This window comes from Aythya fuligula, chromosome 1 (genome assembly GCF_009819795.1).
Source record: "Aythya fuligula isolate bAytFul2 chromosome 1, bAytFul2.pri, whole genome shotgun sequence".
Classification (NCBI taxonomy): Eukaryota; Metazoa; Chordata; class Aves; order Anseriformes; family Anatidae; genus Aythya; species Aythya fuligula.
The window spans coordinates 144,269,571-144,290,684 of record NC_045559.1 but is presented as its reverse complement, the minus strand read 5'-3'; the positions used below and the strand labels follow the sequence as shown (position 1 = coordinate 144,290,684).

Below are 21,114 nucleotides of genomic sequence, written 5' to 3'. Positions count from 1 at the left end.
CTCCTCCCCACCCCCCAAAAAAAAAAAAAACACAGAACACACACACAAGGAACATGTAAAACAATGGACCCAGTGGCAGTCTTTTCCCCAGAAACAGAATAAAACAGTGTATGGATAAATTACTTAGATATGCTTTTTTGTTCATCATAACAAAATTTAATCAAAACATTAAAGGAATTAAAAACAAAAACATATCTGAGCAACTACAGACCAAAAAAAAAACCAACAAAAAACAAACCACATTTACTTGAACTTGTAAGTATCACTGAAACTGCAAAGCTTTCGGTATCAAGCACAACTTCTCTAGTTTTTAGAGAAGGCTTGAAAAGCATATTTGAGACCACCGAGATTATCAAAGAGTTTTAGAAAGTGGAGACCATAAAAGAAAACGTTATTTCCACCCTGAAAGTTGGATTAGTATATGTACCAAAGGATGATACTTTTCTTTTCCGGAAGATAAATGCTGAGATAGTAACACACAGTACTTCATAACAGCTTTTAAGTACTTTGGAAGGAGTTTGGAATGCTTTGCTTTTATTTCTTCACGAGATACTTCGAATGCTCTAGAAAGCCTGCATAAACTATCACTGAAAAGTGAGTATTTCATTCCAATGCACTTTGTTACACTGGCAGCCTTGGTCATTCTGGGAAAGGAGCCACAAACAGTTCCTGGTATTCCAGTCCTGGACACGACCCAGGTCATTTACAATGTTCCCTGGCTGATTAGGAGCAGCTCCGCTGGGCGAGCCGTGTATCTGAAAAGTACTTGCACGGCTAAGATGCAACACTCAACACACCGTTGACAGCGCAGGAAATGGGTTCTGCTTACTGACAACAAGTTTTTGATGCTGGTGGGATATATAGCCTTTAATATGACCCTGGCAGGAGAAAGAAACACACTGTTAGTGCTGGCAGCTGGTAACACAACGCCTATACCTCACCTGTCATCAGGCTAAATCAAACAAAGCTACGTGCACGTACTCAATCACCACTGCATTGCTGTACTGAGTGTCCGGAAGGATCCGATTTATGTAAGTGGGTCACCTCACGCAGCAAGCAGCAAGCTGGAACCATAACCATGTTTGCATACTAACGCTGCTGTCGGACTGCCTGTTGCCAGGGCCCCCTCCTGGTTTGCTTACATTTCCCTGAAGAGCTCTGGAGAAGTGTTTCTAAATTTATTCTTGCTCACTTTAAAATTAGGATTTTGATCAATCACTATTCCAAATTTAAAAAACGAAAATCCATAATTCTTCCTTTTTAGACATGTAGGGTTATAGCACAAAGAGAAATCTGCCAGTCACCTAATCCCACTCTTTGCTACTCTGAGAGGACACCAAATAATGTTTCAGAAACAGAGAAGCAGCTCGTTTTCTTGCTGACACTGTAATGCTGCTCCAAAACTTTTAACAGATTAGAAATCTATGGATTGCAAGCCCATATCTATTCATGAGTAGATAAGACCCATTTAGACAAATGTGAAACCAAGAAACATGTTTTTATTTTTTCTGATGTTAGAACATCAAAAGTCTCCTACTTCGAATGCAGGAGAACAAACCCCTTTCTGGTCCCAGTTAGAATTTTTTCCATTTTGAAATGAATATTTATTCTTCATAGAAAAGTCAGTACTGGATCTGTAACGCAGAATTCAAGTGCAATTTTAAGTGGTTCCTGCAAAAGAGGCAGGAACTAGAGGAATTCCCCTGGGCAAATTAAAACATTTGCCATTTGGGCACATGTTAATCAACTTTTATACACAAGCTAGGATTACTGATATATATTACTAACAAACTTTCACTCTCTGCCTAATAATTTTTACTGCCTGGAGTCTGGAAGGACAAAACAATACATGAGCAGCACATACCATGTAAATAAGGTTAGCTAAAATGCACTGGACTTCATCAATGTCAACATCATCTACTTGCATGAATTTCAGGGCAATCAGAAAGGCATCTAGCGATAGTTGATGTGTTTTGAGGAGTAAATATCTGAAAGAAAAAAAAAAAAAAAACAGAAAATCTGTTATTGGGAAACAATCACTTAGAAATTCTGGTTCTTAGTAAAATGGCCTTTCTATTATAGATTCACTTCAACAGGAATTCTGCCCTCCTACAGAGAGCTAAGGAACATATACATCTCTATCTCAGTCTGAGGTAAAACCGTATTATATCCACTTTTGCAAAACAAGCAATTTTTTTTGTTATGCTTACACTTTCTTGAAGAGATTTCTGTACGTGATGATTTTCAGCTTCTCCAGGATAAGAAAGATTCCACATCGAATGAAGAAGGTCTCATGCTTTGTCAGAGCGTCGTTCAGTAGGAGAAGATTGCCTTCACTAGAAGAATGGAAGAAATGAATATGTGAGAAGGTCTCGCCCTATCAAGAAAAGAAGCTGCAGGACTTGGTAAGAATATCCTTCCCCTTCTTTCCTTAGTTATCCCAAACAAATGCCTTTTAGTTAAGGCTTCCTGAACTAATGCACAACGCAGCAAAATAACCACCGTACCTCACAGCCTTAGTTACTTCAGCAAACTGCATAAGGTCGTACTTTTTTAAGAGCTGAACCGTTGGCATATGGCCCTGAAAAATAAATGTTTTCCACAATAAAGTCAAGCGCATTTTCAACATAAACTATAAAAAATATTTGTCAGAGAAACAGGCACGTGTTTAACTACTATTTTTTTCCCTGCAGAACAAGAATTAAGTAGAAGTATTTGTAGGACAACCCCCCGCGCTGCCAAACTTCCTGCAACTCAACTCACAATAACTCTTTATCACGGTTTCGGGAGTCTCTTAATATTTCCAAGTGTTGCAGAACAGTTACCAAACTTGTGAAATCAAGATCCTGTAACACGAGGCTTAGGCAGCTCCACATTTTATGTTACAGTTGTATGATCTCATCTTCAAACAAAGTAACTGTGGGAATCCCAAGCATTCCTAATAATACAGGCAGTGCTTCAGTGCTGTCAAGTGCCACCTCAGCCTGTACCAGATTTTTTCTTCACCACACCTCCATATGGACATTCAAATGTCAGAGAGAGGGAGAAGACATTTTAAATTTAAAGAAACAAAATTCTCCTTGTTACATCAGGTAAGACTGAACCAGGTGGGCTATCAAAAATTAACTTTGGTTTGTTTTTTTCCCCTCCTTGCACAGTGGAGATCAGATGGCACGCTGACTTGGTCAGCCTTTAAATTTAGTTACCGTCCTGCTCTGTTGTTGGTAACTCCTCTCCTGGCTGGAGGATTAACTGACAGCAGAACCCTGCTGCCTGTTTACTGAGAGCTGCTAGGAACAAAAATAAGGTTAAAAAAACACCACCGCCCAAGCTATTTTAGTAGAGTTTTAAGGTTAGTGTTAATGTTTGGAATGTGACTTTAAAAAGCAACTGTAAAAACAATGACCTTTATCCAGATTCCTTAGTGCCTCTTGAACGCTAGAGCTGCTACAGAAAAGCTGCAGTTATCTCAGGCCCCACAGGACCCAGCAGCTTAGGGAAGGCTGGTGGCTTTATCAACCTTACCATTGACTGATCTGAAAATAACCACTCAGACAGACAACAAACAAGAGCAGAAGCCAATTCTGATAGCCACTATGCGTCTCCCGTACACATGGGAAATTTCCTCCATCAGGAGACAGCTGCAAAGGAAATGAATTGAGGCTGCAAGGGATGGAGAAGGGAGCACAAAGGGGAAAAAAGGAGAATGGTCATGGACAGGCTGGGACAAGGGTGGAAGATGGGAGCTCTCTGAAGTGGATGATAAAAAAAAACCAACAATATTCTCTGTGAGGAACTCTGGTAATAGGGCCAGGAACAGGAAACATTGTAAAATCTTGTTCTTGTCCCCTCAGTTACACCAGAATGGGAAAAGGCATGGAAATGGGGAAGGCCATGAACAAGAAGCAGAGATGCACTTAATTCTTTTAACAAAAAGATGAAGTGAGCAGGGAACCAGTCTTCACTGATTTCCTCAAAACCCAAACGCTATGTGGCTCTTGATATGCCTCAAATGGGTTAACACAGAAGCTCTATAACAGAGTTTACATATACTGGTGTTTATGGGGGAGAGGGGGAAAAACAAAACAAAACAAACAAACAAACAAAAAAAAAAAACAGAAAAGCCATACTGAGTTTCAGTTTCCTTTTTTGCCTCACAAAAAGTGATTTGGAAGAGCAGCATTTACTCACCAACAACATTTTCACTGGCAGCAGGTAGATCAAAATCATTCTTTTGTTCTTCTGGCTTGAGCGGTGACAGTGCTCAAAGGCAAAGGACAGGTACTCTTCAGCTGCAGGCACAAATAAAAGCAGTGCTAGTTACAAGAGTCAACAACAAAAATTGATTAAATCTGTACTCCAAATTCTGTGCTCAATGCCCATTTCTAGCTCGAGGCCATATTTGAAATTATATTAAAAAAAAAAAAAAAGACAAGGTATTACGAGAAAAGTAGTCTTGTTTCAGAAAGGAAAATAAAATTTGTCAGTACCTGCATGTCTGATGTAACAGCTACAAGCAATATTGGAATTTTCTGCTCAATTCACTCATATTATTAGTAACAGCACGACTTTTCTGTCATCAACACAAACAGAACTGCACCTTCTGCACACGTTTTGAGCCACACACACCATAAGCCAGAGCTCACACCAAGCTGCAACAGCTTAAATCTGTCTTACCGCCACACAGTACCTTGCTTAAAGTCACTGTCAAACATGGCTTTGCGTCCGACGTAGTATCTGTATGTAACTCGCTGTGCCATACTGTATTCGTCCTTCAGGTTTGAGCTGTCAATTGCTCTAATCAAGGGTTTACATAGATGGAGCTTGTTGATCTGTTAAAAAAAAATAAAGTTGTGTTGTACTCAGAAATGGTAGATATGCAACATCATGTAAAAAAAAAAAAAAAAAGGGTGAATTTGACTCACAAAATAGCTTGTAAGACTTGAACCCTACCTTAAAATAAATTTTGAACAGCTGATTCACGAGGAACAACATTCCCCACTTTTTGGAATCTTCAATGCCTGCTCGACTGTCATGAGAATAGAAAAAAAACAAGCTGCTAGTGCTGAACATTGTAAGGAAATAGTGACTTTGTTTTTATGGTTAATTCCATCTCTAGATATTTCACGGATTATTTTTTTTTTAGGATAAAAATGAGTGTCTGAACATAAATACCAAGGCCAAACTGTTTGTCTTAAACCACACCAGTACTGTCAAAACAGAATGTGCTCCAATCTTAACTTTCAAACAACTCTGCTGCATTTCTTCCCAACATAACGAGATGTCATGTAGAATGTTATTCATCTGCAGCAGAATCCTCCCCCCCATCTGCGGGTAACACACACACTAGGACAGCAGTTGCTTATAATATTCAAGGTGAAAGATGGGTGAGGGGTTAAAAAAAAAAAAAAAAAAAAAAAAAAAAAAAAAAAGCATTTTTCCACCTGGAAAGCGCTAAATTGCTAAGACTGGAAACCAAAGTCACCTCTTCCACTCTAATTGCATTGAAGCAAACTTCAAGAGAGCACAGAAGGGTTAAGCGCCTTCCCTGAGAGCCAGGGACACAGTCAGTCCCTCCCAATAACATCTGCTAGGAAGCTTAAAGCTGAGGGAGGCCTCTCCAGCTGTAGGTAACAGTCAAGAGAGAACAGACCAGAAATGAGAGGAAACAAGCCTCAGAAGTGTTCATTCTTACCCAAACATGTAAGTAACTTAGTAAGTGGAGAAAACTTACGTAAAGTTCATTAAGCTCTTAACAATTTAGCAGTCCAAGTTGTATGGAGCATCTTTCACTTACGTGTCACTGGCACAGACTCGGAAGCAGCTCATCAGCAGTTCTGCTGCTTTTTCCAACATGTCGCCGACTTTGCTTTTCCCTTTCTTCATGAGCTGTTGGTCTGCCTAACGTTACACAGCAAGAAACAACGCATAACTCTGGTTCACTGGACCATAAACAGCTTGGTTCCTTAATACAGCATTTTATAAGGCATTATAACAACAGATATTACCTTTTACCAACCCCTAAATCTTGATAGTAGTCAAGCTGACAGAACAGAAGTACTCAAAAAAACACAACCCCACACTTGGAGAGGTTCCTAAACACCCTGTACCAGATTCAATGCAGAGCAGCAGGGTCAGGACTTTGAAAACAGCACTGTTCACTTTTACCTTCAGCACCAAGAAGCTTAATGCAGCTCTCAGAAGGACCATCTTACAGCTGAACTGGAGCATTAACACTCCAGCTCAAGTTTTAAAGCCCAAAAATCAAGCAAAAAAGAGACGTCTTATAAACAAGAGCAAATAAAAATATTTCCCCGGTTATTAAATCTGAGTTTTAAAAATTATAATCAAGCTTCTCTTTACAACCAGAAGGACCAGATTTTATTTCTAACCTACATTCAACATTTTCTAGTAGTAATTCACACTGCTGCGACCTGAGATTTTCAAGAGAAAGGGACACACATGCTACAGAGTCATGATAACAGTTGGCAGCACTGTTCATGTGAAGTGGGAAAGAACCATACAGTAACAAATAAGGAATTAAAACAACAAAGATTGGGAAAAAGCAGTGAGTGGATTGTTGCTATGTGCCTTCTAGAAAGCTTTACTCTAACACTTGCATTCTCGTTAGCTGAAATGTAGGGACAAGAAATGCAAATACATCCTCTGCTGCACAAGTCTTTGTACCCACGTTTTGAATACACTAAGGCTAAAAGATAACATTCAAAACTAAGCCCACTTTCCCTTTTATTTTTTTTTTTTGGTTGCCAGCCGTTGTACGGACTCAGCAAGGGCTCCAATGAGCATCAAAAGCAACACACACAGAGGGAAGAGGGAAACGAGGGAAAAGTTTCCCTCACAAGATGCAGTGAGTGCTTAGATTAGCTTCGTTGCCTTGTGCATCTCCACCCTTAGAAAGGCAAAAACCCCAAGGATAACACACAGAAACCACGAGTTATACCATCATGCTATTCTCTAAAGACAAGTGCTTAATCATTTTATATGCTCTAAGCTGTGAGTTGCGTGCAGGTGCCCAGAACCCCTCCAGTTAAAGCTGCAAACGAGAGTCAGGCAGACTCAGCAACCTAGTTTTATAATAGGATGGGATAAATTTAGTGTATTAACAAAACCTTGAACAACAAATTAGACACTAATGAGCAAAATTAGGCTATGGAATCAAGTAAAAATATTTCCACCACAGAAACTCATAACAGATAAAAAAATAATGAGGTTGTTAATCTGTTCTACTTACATTATTAGCAAAAATTCGAAGATCAAGGGCTACAGCATACATAATAGGCAAGGCCCTGGAAAAGTAAGGCACAGCGTGCTTAGTAAATGCAAATGATGCAGTAAAAAGACATTAGAAATCGTTTTTTTTCTTGCTACTTAGTCATAAAGCTAGAAGAATATACATGAATCTTTAAGTACAGAAGAATGCATTTTTTTAAAAAAGAAAAAGTCTTCAAGAGCTCAGCATTTCCAAGTCCTACACTAACAGAAGAATTAATTCCAGAACACAGTGAAATAAAAGGCAGCTAATGGCTTTAAAGAAAATCTCACTTTGAATAAATTCTTCACGTTTGCTTATTGATATCCTAAATACTTAAGCTTAGATGTTTAGTTCTCACACTTTTGGGCCTAAAAACTCAGGCAGCAAAAACAATCAGGCTGCATCTCAGTATCGCTGGGGTAAATAAAAACAGTAGGCATAATTTTAGTTTGATTACTCTATTATACTAGTGAAAGATGAGAGTCTAGTTTTGCAACAAGTCTCTGTGATACACTTACCAGTTTTCTTCTTTATGTGCCTGAAATGCTCGCAGGAAAGATGTATTGCATTAAGAAGAATTTAAAACACTACGAAATGAAGCACAGATCTAAAACACAGAATTGTTGTCACACCACATACTACGTGCTATATGAAAGGGCAGAAGCAAACAAAGCAGCAAGGAGATAATAAGGGTGAAAAGACACTAGGGAAGAATGTGAGCACAGCCACATGCTCTTGGTGCTGCAGTAGCAATGAAAAACATTGGTCACTTAGAGATAAGACAGCAGCTTTCTTTATCAGTATCTTCCCTCTAGCCAGGTGCAAACTGGGACGTGTATTAATGATTTGAGGTTCTCCTATTCTCTGTGAGAAAATAATTTTCTATTTTACAGGCAAGAGGCACATTCTTTCACAGTCCCACAGAAAATTCGAAAGAGAAAAGCCTGCCTGGATTTCCTTGCTTAAGGATCTAAATACCTGAAGCATATTTGGAAGCAGACTACATTCTAAAAGGGACACAGATAACTTACTGTACAAGAAAACAGCTAATCTGAAAAAAATATACAACACTGATGAAAAGGATATTGAACGATAACTGTTTGGCACTTGTATGCTTCTATAAAGTCATGGTTTCCAACGGCGTAAGTACATCTGTCAAAGAAAAGGAGCATTAGCACATCCAAAAATACATACATAAGACAATTGTTGTTGTTGTTGTACCTTTTAGCAGGTACAGGCTTTACAGTTTAATTAAAGGAGATACAGTAGTATGATTAGAAAAGTTCCTAAGAAAACAGCTAGGTATTTCAACACAGCACCGAGTTTGATAGCTGCAGAAAACTGATCCAAGAACAGGGATTTGTTTCTGCAGTACGTACAGAAAGAACTGTAACATGCTAATTCTTATTGAAAGTCTCACCAAGACTAGCATAGTTAAATATTTCCAGGACTTTTGAAAGTGAACTAAAGACAATGTTAATACAACATAGAATTTCTTTTTATTAAAAACCTCACAAAATTACTTAGGCATTCAAGCTGACTTAGGAGTACTTTTATGACCCAGTTTACCTTTTTTTAAAAGTTTATTTCCCCTATTTACTTCACTCTAAATTTTCGTGTAGCTAGTAAAAGCGGAGCAAAGGAAACAAGAAGCACCAATGCCAAAGCTGTGCCAATGACCGTATAGAGGTGACTGTCAGGTACATAAAGAAAACTTCACGTGGAAAAGAAAAGGAAGGCCTTTATTTCCTGCAGTCCTAAATACCAAGCCTTTAGATGTAAGCCCTTAAAAAATAGCTAAGTACACTTCATGCTTCCCCATCCCTGCTGGATGCCTCACAACCGACTTGCCTATTCCTGGTCTATCTTTACCTTAAGTGGGCTGCAAACATTTCATCATACGGTGGTTCCAACACTTGTTGACACTTCTCCTCTGGAGATGGAAGCTAAGGACAGAATAAATCAACGAATCACAAAGGAAACACCTGTATGATGTTCTATTTCTAGTGCAATGGATATTTCATCGTGGCAGTCTTATGCATACGTGTCTTTGCAATCCATCAGAACCTTAATTATATTAATAATCAAACACAGTGCAATGAATTGCTACAGCGTGCATTCTGCCTACACAACCAGAATAGAAACAGTCTTAAATAAAAACACCAGCAATACACGTAGCACAAGCACCAGACCCTTACTACCCACTGTTTTGCTTTTTATATTCGCTTCCATTCTGCCACACCTCTGATTTTACTAACTGATGTAGACCTGGCCGTAGCAGACCTTCAGGACTCTATTCAGAAAACTAATTCCAAAAATTCCAAACAAAAATCCAGAAAATTCCAAGTGGAACACATAAAACCGCCCAGAATAAAAATGGAAATATAATATATGCTTGTAAAAAGAAAGGGGAACTAATCTACAAGGGGATCCCGCATTGGGCTATGAAACAGATTCCTGAGGTTTATCCCCAGTGGGCAGGAAGGCATACAGGGAGCTAGGAAAACTGAAAGCCAAACAAAAGGAATGTCAAGAAGCGATTCCTGCAGTGTAACAGGTTCTTACCTGAAGCCTTGGGTTTGCGACATGAGGGTGTTTAAACGATACCAATTCTGCACAAAATTGTCCATCTCTGCTGTCAATAGCTTCTTGTACCTGCCCAAGGAAAGCACATCACATGATAAAATCCAGCTGCAGCCATACAATACATTTACTACACTACATAAGCCACCTGCTTGTAAACAGCGTCCACCTCAATACCTTTTCAAATATGAGTTTTAAAGGTTTAAAACTGAATAATTCAATGCATTCTCAACCCACCTGTTTTAAAGAAAGAGATCTGGGGAGAGAATGGTGTGAACGGTATTCTGTTTTTAACCTCATTTGTACAATACCAGCAAACCAGAGAACCTCAACACAACTTATATGGGTTTAGTACCGTACAGGAGCAGCTGTGAAGAAGCTTTATGGAAGCTTTTTAGAGTTCCAGTTAGACTTATGGGCACTGAACATGTGCACGAAGGCGTGAGCCATCCCTGGGGACTACTGCTTGTGATACAGCAGGGGGAATTTTTATATAAAAAAACAGGATTTGCACACGGATTTAATACAGACTTAGCATTTAACATGAAAAAGCAGAAAAAATCAAAATCAACTTTCCTTTGCTCAAAAAAAAAAAAAAGGTATCTCTGAAAGAACTGAAGCAGCTGGCTTTATATTTCCCATCTTGTGCTGTTTTCGCGGCTCCTTTATAGCCTGCGGTCTCTTTCGCTTGGCACGGAGTTCCCACACGCGAAGCAGAGCCCTTCGCCTCCCAGGGCTTACAGACAGAGCAGACGAGGCCCCGGGAGGGAGGGAGGGGAGCCCTCGAGAAGCACCCCCTAGAAGGCCACCCCCCGAAACCGCTCCCGGCTGTGACAGAGATCTCCGGGAGCCCCGCGGAGAGGCAGCCCGTGAGGGAAGGAGCGGCGGCGGCCCCACCTGCTGCAGGTACTGGTTGATGGTGATGTGCGCCATGCCGCAGCCGCCCTCCTCACCGCCCGCCCGCCATCATGGCGCCGCCCAGCGCGGCACTTCCGGCAATCGCTACGTCACTTCCTGCGCGGCTCCCGGCGCCCAGCGGAGCCAGAGCCGCCCCCTCCGCCCCGCCGGGTCACGTGGTCTCCTGCCGCGCCTCTTTTCCCGCCCCCGGCGGCGCGCGGGGGGCGTGGCCTCGCGCCGGCAGCCAAGGGGGACGCGCGGGGGGCGGGGCCTGGCGGGGACCACGTGCGGCGGGGCGTGCGGCGCGTCAGTAGGCGGGGCGGAGGGGCGCGGGGAGGGTGGCTCCGCCGCTCGGCTGTGAGGCGCCTCCGGTGGCTTCACCCCCCGCCCCCTCTTATTGAACACACAGCGCCCGAAAGCACCGCTCCTAAACCACCCCCCCCCAGCTCCCCGGCCTCCCCTTCACCCCCATAAAGGGGGTGCTGCCATGGCGGGGAGCGCCCGGGAGCCATTTTGTGCGCGGGGCTGCCCCTGCCCGCACCGCCCAGCGGCCGGGGAGGCGGCGAGACGGCGGCCGGGGCGCCGCGGGGGGGAGGCGGGCGCTTGCCGGTGACCGCTGGGGCTGTGGGGGCGGGTGGAGGAGGAGGAGGAGGAGGAGAAGAAGCAGGAGGAGGAGGAGGAGGCGGGTCCAGGCGTCCCAGCCCAGCCCAGCGCCTTGCCCCGGCCGGACACGGCGCCCGGGGCGGAGATGGCGGACGAGGCGCAGAAGAAGCCGCACTTGTCGGCGCTGGTGGGGCACACCAACGGGCTCACCAAGCTCCCCGCCGCCAGCAGCAGCGGCAGCAGCCGGGGAGGGGGGGGAGGAGGTGGAGGAGGAGGCTCCGCCACCACCGCCCCGTCCAAGAAACTGGTCATCAAGAACTTCAGAGGTGGGTGCCAGCTGCCCGCTCCCCTCCCTTGTTTACAACGCGTGTGTGTGGGGGGGGCTCCCCAATGCCCCTTATCGCGATATGAGGGGGGACAGGCGCTTATCGCGGTGTCACCGCCTCGCCTGGCACCCCCGGGATGGTAGCGGGGGGGGGGTGGGGGTAAGATGGCTCCGCAGGGCCCTGCCCCCCCCCCCCCCCCGCCCGCTGGCAGCGCCCCGCGCCCTGTGTCTCGGCAGAAAGGCCCAAGCTGCCCGATAACTACACGCAGGACACCTGGCAGAAACTTCACGACGCCGTGGGGGCCATCCAGAGCAGCGTTTCCATCCGCTACAACCTCGAGGAGCTCTACCAGGTAACACCCGTGAGGTGGTTTTCTTATGGGGGGGGGTTGGGTGTCACCCGCATGGTCCCCGCCGCGCTCCCCGTGCGCTGTTTGCACTCAATTTTTTTGCAGTTTTGTGTATCAAAGGCTCCTTGGAGAGAGCCACCAGCATCTGGGCCCATGAAAAAGCAATTTGGAGGCTTGGAAAGCTGTGGCTGGGCAGGGCTGGGCGTTCAGCCTCTCCGATCCCGCACCCCCTTCACGGTGCTGAAAATGGGGTGTTAGCTTCACCAGGCTGTGCAGATAAAGAATTTATAACCCGTTTTCTACATAACTTCACTTTCCTGTGATTAAATGTTAAACTATTTGTTGTAACAAGAGTCAGACTTCAGCATCTTTGGAGAATGAAAGAGAGAGTCTTGGCTGAGCAGACACCAAACTCTCAGTTTACCTTCATTCAGATCACTGTACATTTTCATATTAATCAAAGTTCTCATTTTTTTAGTGAAAATACAGAAAAAGTACTGCTGAAACATCAGGGCTACTGGAGAGGGGCTATGGACGAATAAGGAATAATCACAAACCTGTTCTTCCTTTCTACTTTCTCCATTAATTATGGCTTAGTTCTTCATGCATATACATTTAAAATAATAAAGATAGTTAGCCGGAGTAGTAATTTTTTTCAACGATCGTGTCATTATGAAAATTACTGATGTGGTAAGTTCTGCTTAAGCACAGCTTAAGTTAATTACGAGTTTTCTGTGGGTGCAGGTGTTTGGTCTGCGAATGTGGATCTTGCTGCCAGATCAGGACTTAAGGTGTTAATATTCTCACCCCAAATTTTCTTAATGTTCGGTAGAAATCAGTTTAACGTTGTCTGCAAAGTAGAGACTCTAAGGGGAGACAAAACCAGCAGTCCACGTTGGGTCTGTGGTCAAGAAATCAGGCTGAATTTTGGGAGCTGATTAGATTTCTCTCTGTGATTAGTTAAGGTATATAATGTATGGTTCTAAAATGGCTCATTATGTAAATGCATATTGACTTAATAGGATTTAATGCCTTTAAACAGATAACTGGACTGATATACTCATCTATTAATATTTACAGGTTTGCAGAGTTTGAATTACATGACATGTTTCATGGTTTTAAAATGAGCATTTGAAAAATCATGCTCTTTCATGCCCAGCTTAAAAAAAAAGAAAAAGAAAACCACAGATGCTTTGAATGTTACCTAACTTGTTTTCAGAGGCTCGGAAATGAGATTATAGTAATGTGGGTATGAAATCGCCAGGGTACAGGCTTGAGTTTTGGCAGAAGAGAATGAGAGAGATTTCAGATAAGCTGTGGAGGCAGAGCTGTACTTTTTGCTTTTTCTGTTTGTCTGCTTGTTTGTAAAAACTGCACGTTATAAGGTCAGCCCAATAATCTGCAAGGCACTGGTGCAAATCAGCAAGATTTCTGTACAGTGGGTGGTGGCTGTGAGTGTGCCCATGCATGCATACACCTTCTTCTGCCAGAGGAATAAAAGATGAAGTTCAGCATCTATTGGAAACCTGATCTGTACTTACAGATCGTTTTAACTGCCTGTTGGTGAGCACGGAGCCATCCACCGGGGAAAATTCCTGCATTTGTACCAGTTGTTTTTGCTGTCGGGGCTGCTTTTTGTGCATCTCTGGCATCGTGAGAGCCTGCTGGGGCTCGGTGAGGTAGGCAGGCTGCTCTTGGACTTTCTGATTTGTTTAATTTGACTCTGTGGCTGAGGAAAAAGTGAACAGTGACAAGGCCTGGTGGGAAGTCCAAAGGCTGCTCCTTCCCAAGCGTTTGTGGCCAGCAGGGGTTAAAGCAGGAAGGTGCTTGGCAGAGCCAGTGAGCAATGGGAGGGCGGCAGCCAATTTTTTGCTACTAAAATAGAAATGATGTCTGGGATTGGATGTGGATTGCACAGATTTTGATAGAAGTAGCTGGTATTTGATGGGATAGAGAAAGTGGGGCAGTGCAAAGAATTGCCAAGTGAGCAGCGAGTGATTAAAAATAATGGAGAAAGAAAATTCCCTTTGCAACAAGATCCTAAATAAAACAAAATGGGGCAGAAATGCCTTTCCTGAGGGCATAGAGAAAGATATTGTTGCAGTGAAGGGGAAAAAAATAACATTGGAGCCTTGACCAGACTTTTATCTGTATGGATGGATAGGAAGGGCTATGTCTCAGAAAAAATAACAAAGTGTCTGAAAAATAGTTGCGTGTGATTACTGTTTGTTGCAGGGGTCACCTGATGTTTCAATTTTCAGACCAGAAAAGCAAGAAGCAGTATAAAGCACCTTATGAGTACTTTTCTGTTTGTTTTTGTTCTGTGTTTTGGAAGACAGGCTCTTCAGGATGTTAACACCTATGGAGGAAATAGAACAAGCAGCAGCAATAATTTGCATACTACAACTGAAGACTGCTCAAAACAAGCCATTAAAAGCATTATTCAAAACTTTCACTAGGTTTGTGTAGGCAAAGAGCCTGCAGTGTTCCCTCTCTCCTATCCTTGTAGATGTGGTAATTACTACAGCTTTTTTCCCAGACTAATTGTGTGCGAGATGAATAAAAGTCAAATTATGTTTCTTCAGAGAGAGACAGCAACAACTCTGAATTAAACAAGAGGTGAAGAAGAAGGGAATTGCTGGCTTGCCCCCCACACCAGTCACAAAAGCAAGCACCAGCTAGTTAGAGGCAGTACCCAGCTGATAAGGCAGCAGTCTGAAGCACGCTTCAAGCCCGTGCTGCTGCCCAAAGAGCCACTTTCCCCTTCACCTCTCTCTTGACCTGCTCACGTGCTAGCACAATTGTTTGTGTGGTCCTAAAGTAAAAGCAGAGTGAAGATCATGTACTAGTACTTTGACATAGTTACCTGCTGATATTAGGCAGCATGACGTTTTATATCACAAACAAGGTGCACACACACAAAAGCTAAAATATCAGCAGAACTGAGTAAAGACCAAGCACTGGGGAAATCCTGAAACTTTCTCTGAGTTCATTTATGCTGTTCATCAACAAAATATGTCACTGTAGATCCTCTGGAGCAAGGGAACACAATTTCGGGTCACTCTTGGTCACCCAAACGAAATAGTGCTTCGTGTGTCACGCAGTGTTCTCTGCAGCACCAGCTCACAGAACAGAGGAAGTTGAGGTGAAGTTAAAGGAAGAGACGGGATGGTTTTCTCGTCTTGTCCAAGTCCTTTGGATAATTTGGTACGAAGCACTGAATGGCCACAAATACTTACTGCAAACTTTACAGCTCTCACAATGTTTGTCTGTCTTCATTGCGATTCATTTTAGATGCTGCGGTCTATTAATAAAATAGTTTATTGAAATGCAGGACACAAGTTAAAATAAAGCGTGCCTGGAACAAAATCTAAATATAGGCAGTGGTATCAAGTGAGGCTACGTTTTCTCTTTGGTATTCCCACTCAGTTTCTTGTGAGGGAAAAAATGTTGGTGTGAGACAATGTAATTGCTGTATAGCTGAACAACAGCATTACAGAGGTGTCCAGAGCTGTCCCAGCATAGTCTACATCAGCTGTAACAGCTCAGTTCACATTAAAGTAGTGACCACAGCAACACTTGGTTTGGGGCAGAGTTGTTTTTCTTAACTAGCAAGGAGAAATCCTCACCTGAATCCCACGAGGTCCAAATAAATTGTTTTTTAATTATTAAGGCTTTCATTCTTCACGGTTTATATACCTTATACCTAGTGTGTGCATCAGTAGAAACAGAAATAAGCTAATAAAATGACAGGACACCAACTATATTTGTTTACCATTTTGAGACAATAGTTTAAGTGCTTGGCTCTGATGTTATTTCCACCTCACCTAATTAATGTGAAAGATGAAAACCCCATCTTATTTAATCCTCTATGAAAATAACGCTTAATAATTAAAGACTTAATCTACAGCAATGCTGAAATGCATCAGTATTCAACAATAATTCATCCTTAATGTTATGGAGAGAAGGGATTAAAATACTTGGTTTGATTGTGCTTTTATAAAATAAATAAGCATTTATTTATAAAATAAATAAGCTATTTATTTATAAAATAAATAAGCTGGTGTGCACGTGTGGAGGCATGCACAAATGCACCTACAGAAAGACTGCTGCTGCTGAGCAGAATGGGTGGAAAAAGCCTTGTAATGTTAAACAGCACATCTGAAGTATGATAGAGATGATGATGTACCTTGTGCATGACATCTGACAGTGTAAGAAGGGACCGAAATCAGGAAGAAATCACAAAAAAATAATTTTTCTACATAGTTTGGCTAATTTTATTTCGATAAGCTTTATTTTGGTGCGTAGTTTGGACAAGTAATGCTGATTTTTTTCCCCTGTTTGGTGTTGGTCTTGATAACACAGGGAAAATCTGAGTTCATTTATTTTTTTTAATCTCATCTCAACTTTTTTGGTTTTAGGCTGTTGAAAATCTCTGTTCTTACAAAGTCTCTGCTACACTGTACAAACAGCTGCGACAAGTCTGTGAAGATCACGTGAAAGCACAAATTCTTCAATTTAGAGAATATCCTTTTCCTGTGCACAGATATGGTTAGATTTGGGTTTAAAACTTTTTTTTTTTTCAAATAACAATTTTTTCAAAATGTCAGTGTTATTTGAGGTTGTGTATTTATGACTTAAATATTTTCAAATCCACCATATGCAACTTCAGTCATCTGGGTAAATAATTTTTGCATACAGAGAAGTAGCATGGTGACAACCATTTATTTTAGTAGGAATCCAAATTTTAAAGTTAATCTAGAAAATTTCAGTAGCACTATCAGTCTAAGTAACAATATATTAGGTACACCTGTCTCTATGACTAACTATAAGTGCTAGTCAGTGCCAACACGTAGCAGAGGTGTTCAACAAGCCCTTTAGATACCTCACATGCACCTTGGGAAGTTTTTGGAAGAGAGATCGAAGTTCAGAAGATGACTTGGCTGCCCTGGGACCTGCAGAGCACTGAAGTTTTACGGTAAATTTCCCCCCAGCTTTCTCAAGTTACGTTACCAGGCTTCTCTTTCTGTGGCTGAGCTGATAACAGAAGTGCCTGCAGATCCTCTCTGTACACTTGGGTGCAGCCGGCTCTGAAGCCCATTGTGCTTTGCATGCTGAGGGCGTGCTTTATGTGTCTTCTGTATAATAGCCTACTGGTTACGCTTGCTCGGGAAGTAGGATAAGTAGAGTCTACGCCCACCAGGCTGTCCTCGAGAGTGCCTTGGCAAACAGATGCTGGAGAGTGCCATAGTGAACAGATGCTGCGGTGATCTGAGTGCTAACCCTGTTTCCCAGCTCTCCTGCCTGTATTTTATTACAGAAAATCATTGCTTGAAATAGAAAGAAACAGGGGAATGGGTTCCAGAAAGACTCCTTTTATTTTTAGGCAAATGCTTTAAATGTGCTTTGGATTATAACTCAGTTTCTCAGTTCACTGCGTTCCCCAGGTACATGCTACACACATAAAGAAGATAAATTGCTTTCTCTGTTTTATTTTTTTCTCTCTAGCTAAGTCCAAGCATGGCCTTTTTTTTTTTAAATTTTTGTCCCAGTAAAGGAGCCTGGCTTCTACATGGCACATGAGAAATATTGGTACATAAATTGGCACTGTGAATTCGGTTCTTAATCATGCAGCACGTTTTTTCATTAGATTTAATTTGATATATTAAAAATCACCTCTGACTAAAAAGTACATTAATCAGTGCAGTAGTCTGAGGTCCAAGTCTTTTAGCCTACTATAAAGCAGTGTACAGTTGACCAATTTTGCATCCCAGGCTTTTCAGGCTTCAGCCCAACTTCTGAAGAGATGTTGTAAAACTTAGATTTTAAAACTTTGCCTTCTCCCCACGAGCCCAACAGAACCAGTGTCTGAAGAGCTGAGAATTTTGTGTTTTACAGGTATAGTGCTTTATATCCCAAGGACGTGAGATTACATTAATCAGATTTGGCCAGGGGGAGTTGGGGATGATACTGTGTGTGAAAGGAAGGCAAAGCCACGCTTGGATTTACTTCTATGACATCCTGCAATTCTGAAAGCATAAGTAACACTTGGATCTGTTGTGTAATTAATAAAACTTCATAGTTTACTTCGGGAGACCTGGAGATGTACGTGAGAAGAGTGGTATTTGGATTTATTGAGGATTATTTAAAACTGTAACTGCTTCTAAGAGATTAGGGTCACTCCTGTTGCGCACAGTGTGAACTCATTAAACAAAGTAAACCTTTCTATCCAGCTCACCTCGACTGGCAATAAGGGTGTTTTTGACACTGATGGGATTTCTTGTTTAAATCTGTATCGGAGTTGTACGGTGCAGCCGCTAGATGGTATTGCTGGAGAGCTGTGAGTGTTTATTCCTTGAAAACACAGGGAGGCCTGTTGGAGAATTGCCATCCCCTGTGCTGGGCAGAAGCTTTGCAATTAACCGTTTATCCCTAGGCAGTCCCAGTAACAGCAGAACATCCACAGAGCAGATTTGCTTAATGGCTGGCAAAGATCATCTCTGGAATCCGGCCTCAGACGTTACTGGCAAGCTAGTTTTCCTTAATAGGTGTTGTACAGATTCTCTGGATAGTCTTTTATTTTTAAAGAAGATAAATAAATGCTGGCAAGATCACTGCAGACAAATGGTAAGTTGAATGTTTGTTCAGAATATGTATCCTTGGGATGTGAAGCCTGGCAAAGGGGAATTTGTTATGGTTTTAACTTGGGACTGTTGCATCTCCTCCAAGTTTCAGCCTAGGCTTTCACTTTCCCTTTTGATAGCTGGGGGCAGTTTTGTTGTTGAAAGCCAGGTTCTGCAGTGCTGTTGACTCTGATGCTGAAATATCACTCAGCAATGTATTGACGCTTGTGAAATTGTTGGCTGTTTGCAGTTTGAGTAATTGGAGAATCCACAAGCTTTGCTTTTAGATAGCTCCAACAGCTGGGTTAATTTGTGACTCTTTTTGTGATGCAGAGATGAATATACAGAAAGATTAAAGAGCTAAATCTCTCTTTCCCCTTCTTGTCATCAACCTCCATGATGAATTATGTTATAGAAGAAAATCCTCTCTCAAATATGCTTCATAGAAATTGTCCTTTTAAAATGTTTCATTATAATTTGAAGACAGCATTTGAAAGGTTTCACTGCATTCTCACCTAGCTTTGGCTACAGGTGCCCAAAATAGTTGAATTTCTGTTTTCATTCCTCAAGTCCTTTTCTTTCCCCTCCTCTGCGGGGGCTGGGCAGAGGTAAGTGCTTTTTATCTCAAAAATGGAAAGTGTTGTGGAAACTATGCAAAATAAATTCAACGGTCTAATGAAAATAGAGTTAATTAAACTGGACTTGTATTTTTGTAAAAATATGAACTCTGTTCACTTTAATTACTTTTGAGAGTTCTTTTTTGTTTTGTTTTGGTCCTCAAAGCAACAACCTGTGGCAAGTGGCTCTCTTGCCTTTGTGCTGAATTAGCACTTGTGGTGTTTAAGGAAAAAAACAAAACAGTCGCATTGCTGTTTTACTTTGATATGGTTGGCCAGAAACTGTCGGCTTGAGAATTGCTTCAGAAGCAGCAAACTTCCATTGTGAAAATGTCTTTTGCACAGTTTATTAGTGTCTCTGCTTTAAGCTTCTTTTAAAAAAAAAAAAAAAAAGTGAAAACCACAGGAGCGTGCTATTTCAGCATATTTCAACACTTTCAGATTTACTGGAAGTGTTGGTGGTACTGCTTAATGGCTCGTTCATCTCAATAGCACTGAAACTTAAATAGCACTAAAACAGGCTAATAAAACTAGTTAAATGCTTACGAATTTGAAAACCGTTTTCAATATATTTTGTTGTACTGCTTAGTCATAGCGTTAACATCAATAAATTACATATCGGTAGCCATACAAGTTACCGCAAGAGTTTAAAATAGATGCATGAGCAATTAAGGTACATGTGTATGTGATACAACTTAGAGAATTTGTCTTACAACTTAAAATGCTGTATGCTGATGAAAGCAAAAACAATTTTTTCTGTATTTTCAGATCATGATCAGAAGCATTTTCTTATTTCTGGATCGCACATACGTACTTCAGAATTCAATGCTTCCTTCTATATGGTAGGTACCTATGTAAACATTTCTCTAATAGTTAGAATCTGCACATGCTTGAAGTCTGCACAAGGTTGAAAATGAAATTTTCACGTAATAATTTCTGCCACCCCCAGGAATACCTGTTGTGAAGTGAAGGAAAAGAAGAGATATGCTAACAAGTGCAGGCACACACAGCTGCAGCTGTCACTGCCTGGGTGAGGCTGTGCTGGGAGCCTCCTCTGGCTGCTGCCTCTAGGCCCAGCTGTACTGCAGATGCTCCTGGTTTGGCAAAGTTCAAAGCTTGGCTACTGGCTCTGTTTTTTTAAAATAAGTTAGGTACACTCACAAGGTGCAGATCACCTCTCCTACACTGGCCTGTTGAGAGCTGTGGCTCGGAGCTTTGAGGTTAATCCTGGATGCTGCTGCTGGGCTTGGAGCACCCCATGGTCACATCTTTGGGTCTTCTGTTTCTCAGCATCCTTCTTGGGAAGGATTTCATATCGTAACCAGGACAAACAAACCCAGGCTTTTCCAAAATTTTCTGGTATTGTTACTCCATATAAAGCAAAAAAAAAACATGTAGACAAAATGCTGAAGTAACACTGTGCTTCTTCCCTGCCTGTGTTACTTCTATGCTTCTTTAGGTCCCACATGAAGTCTTCCCTTCTGGGCTCTGTGTTAGTTCCTTTTTTCTTTTTTTTTTTTTTTTTTTTTGTTAGGCTGCTTTTTACCGAAGGTTATCAAAGGGATCTGGATCCGTTCACACTTTGTGCCTTTTTGCTCACAGTGGGAACATCCCATTTACTGAAATCCTTATGCATACAAGAAGGTTGGGGGAAACAACTTTTACTTAAGATTCCTCTGTTTTCCTTGATAAAGAACATGATTAATAATTGGCTTTTTCGTGTGATCAGATGTAGAGGCATCATTCCTCATCATCTTAGTATGAAACACAAATGTGATACAGGTGATCATAAATGTACAGAGAATTAATGATTTAAATGATTTTAAACAAAATTTATAAATGA

At 41.7% G+C, this 21,114-nt stretch overlaps 2 protein-coding genes across 2 annotated transcripts in view; one reads left to right on the top strand and one right to left on the bottom strand.

Annotated features, from left to right (window-relative positions):
• Window positions 1–503: 503 nt before the first annotated feature.
• PCID2 (PCI domain containing 2) lies at window positions 504–10,845 on the bottom strand. The gene is made up of 14 exons (XM_032207335.1): window positions 10,754–10,845; window positions 9,839–9,928; window positions 9,146–9,219; window positions 8,360–8,425; window positions 7,792–7,833; window positions 7,253–7,307; window positions 5,798–5,901; window positions 4,954–5,029; window positions 4,691–4,832; window positions 4,192–4,292; window positions 2,508–2,581; window positions 2,211–2,336; window positions 1,865–1,988; window positions 504–878 (listed from the first exon to the last, which is right to left on the bottom strand). Exons 1-14 carry the CDS (start codon window positions 10,787–10,789, stop codon window positions 789–791), a joined length of 1,200 nt encoding a protein of 399 aa, XP_032063226.1. The 5' UTR covers window positions 10,790–10,845; the 3' UTR covers window positions 504–788.
• Window positions 10,846–11,450: 605 nt separating this feature from the next.
• CUL4A (cullin 4A) overlaps window positions 11,451–21,114 on the top strand; it is a 36,342-nt gene continuing 26,678 nt past the window's right edge. The window contains exons 1-5 of the mRNA XM_032192729.1: window positions 11,451–11,682; window positions 11,919–12,034; window positions 16,453–16,556; window positions 18,589–18,658; window positions 20,040–20,113. Of these exons, the coding sequence (XP_032048620.1) occupies window positions 11,502–11,682; window positions 11,919–12,034; window positions 16,453–16,556; window positions 18,589–18,658; window positions 20,040–20,113 (545 nt within the window). The 5' untranslated portion in view covers window positions 11,451–11,501. The remainder of the gene's footprint in view (window positions 11,683–11,918; window positions 12,035–16,452; window positions 16,557–18,588; window positions 18,659–20,039; window positions 20,114–21,114) is intronic.

Excerpts from the sequence above, each read along its gene's own strand:
- PCID2 (XM_032207335.1), bottom strand. The coding sequence starts at position 10,789 with ATGGCGCACATCACCATCAACCAGTACCTGCAGCAG. Across the intron at positions 7,834-8,359 it reads TGCCAAACAGTTATCGTTCA|ATCTTTCCTGCGAGCATTTC; the intron begins ATATCCTTTTCA and ends TTAATGCAATAC. Across the intron at positions 4,833-4,953 it reads TGTTCAAAATTTATTTTAAG|ATCAACAAGCTCCATCTATG; the intron begins GTAGGGTTCAAG and ends TTTTTTTAACAG.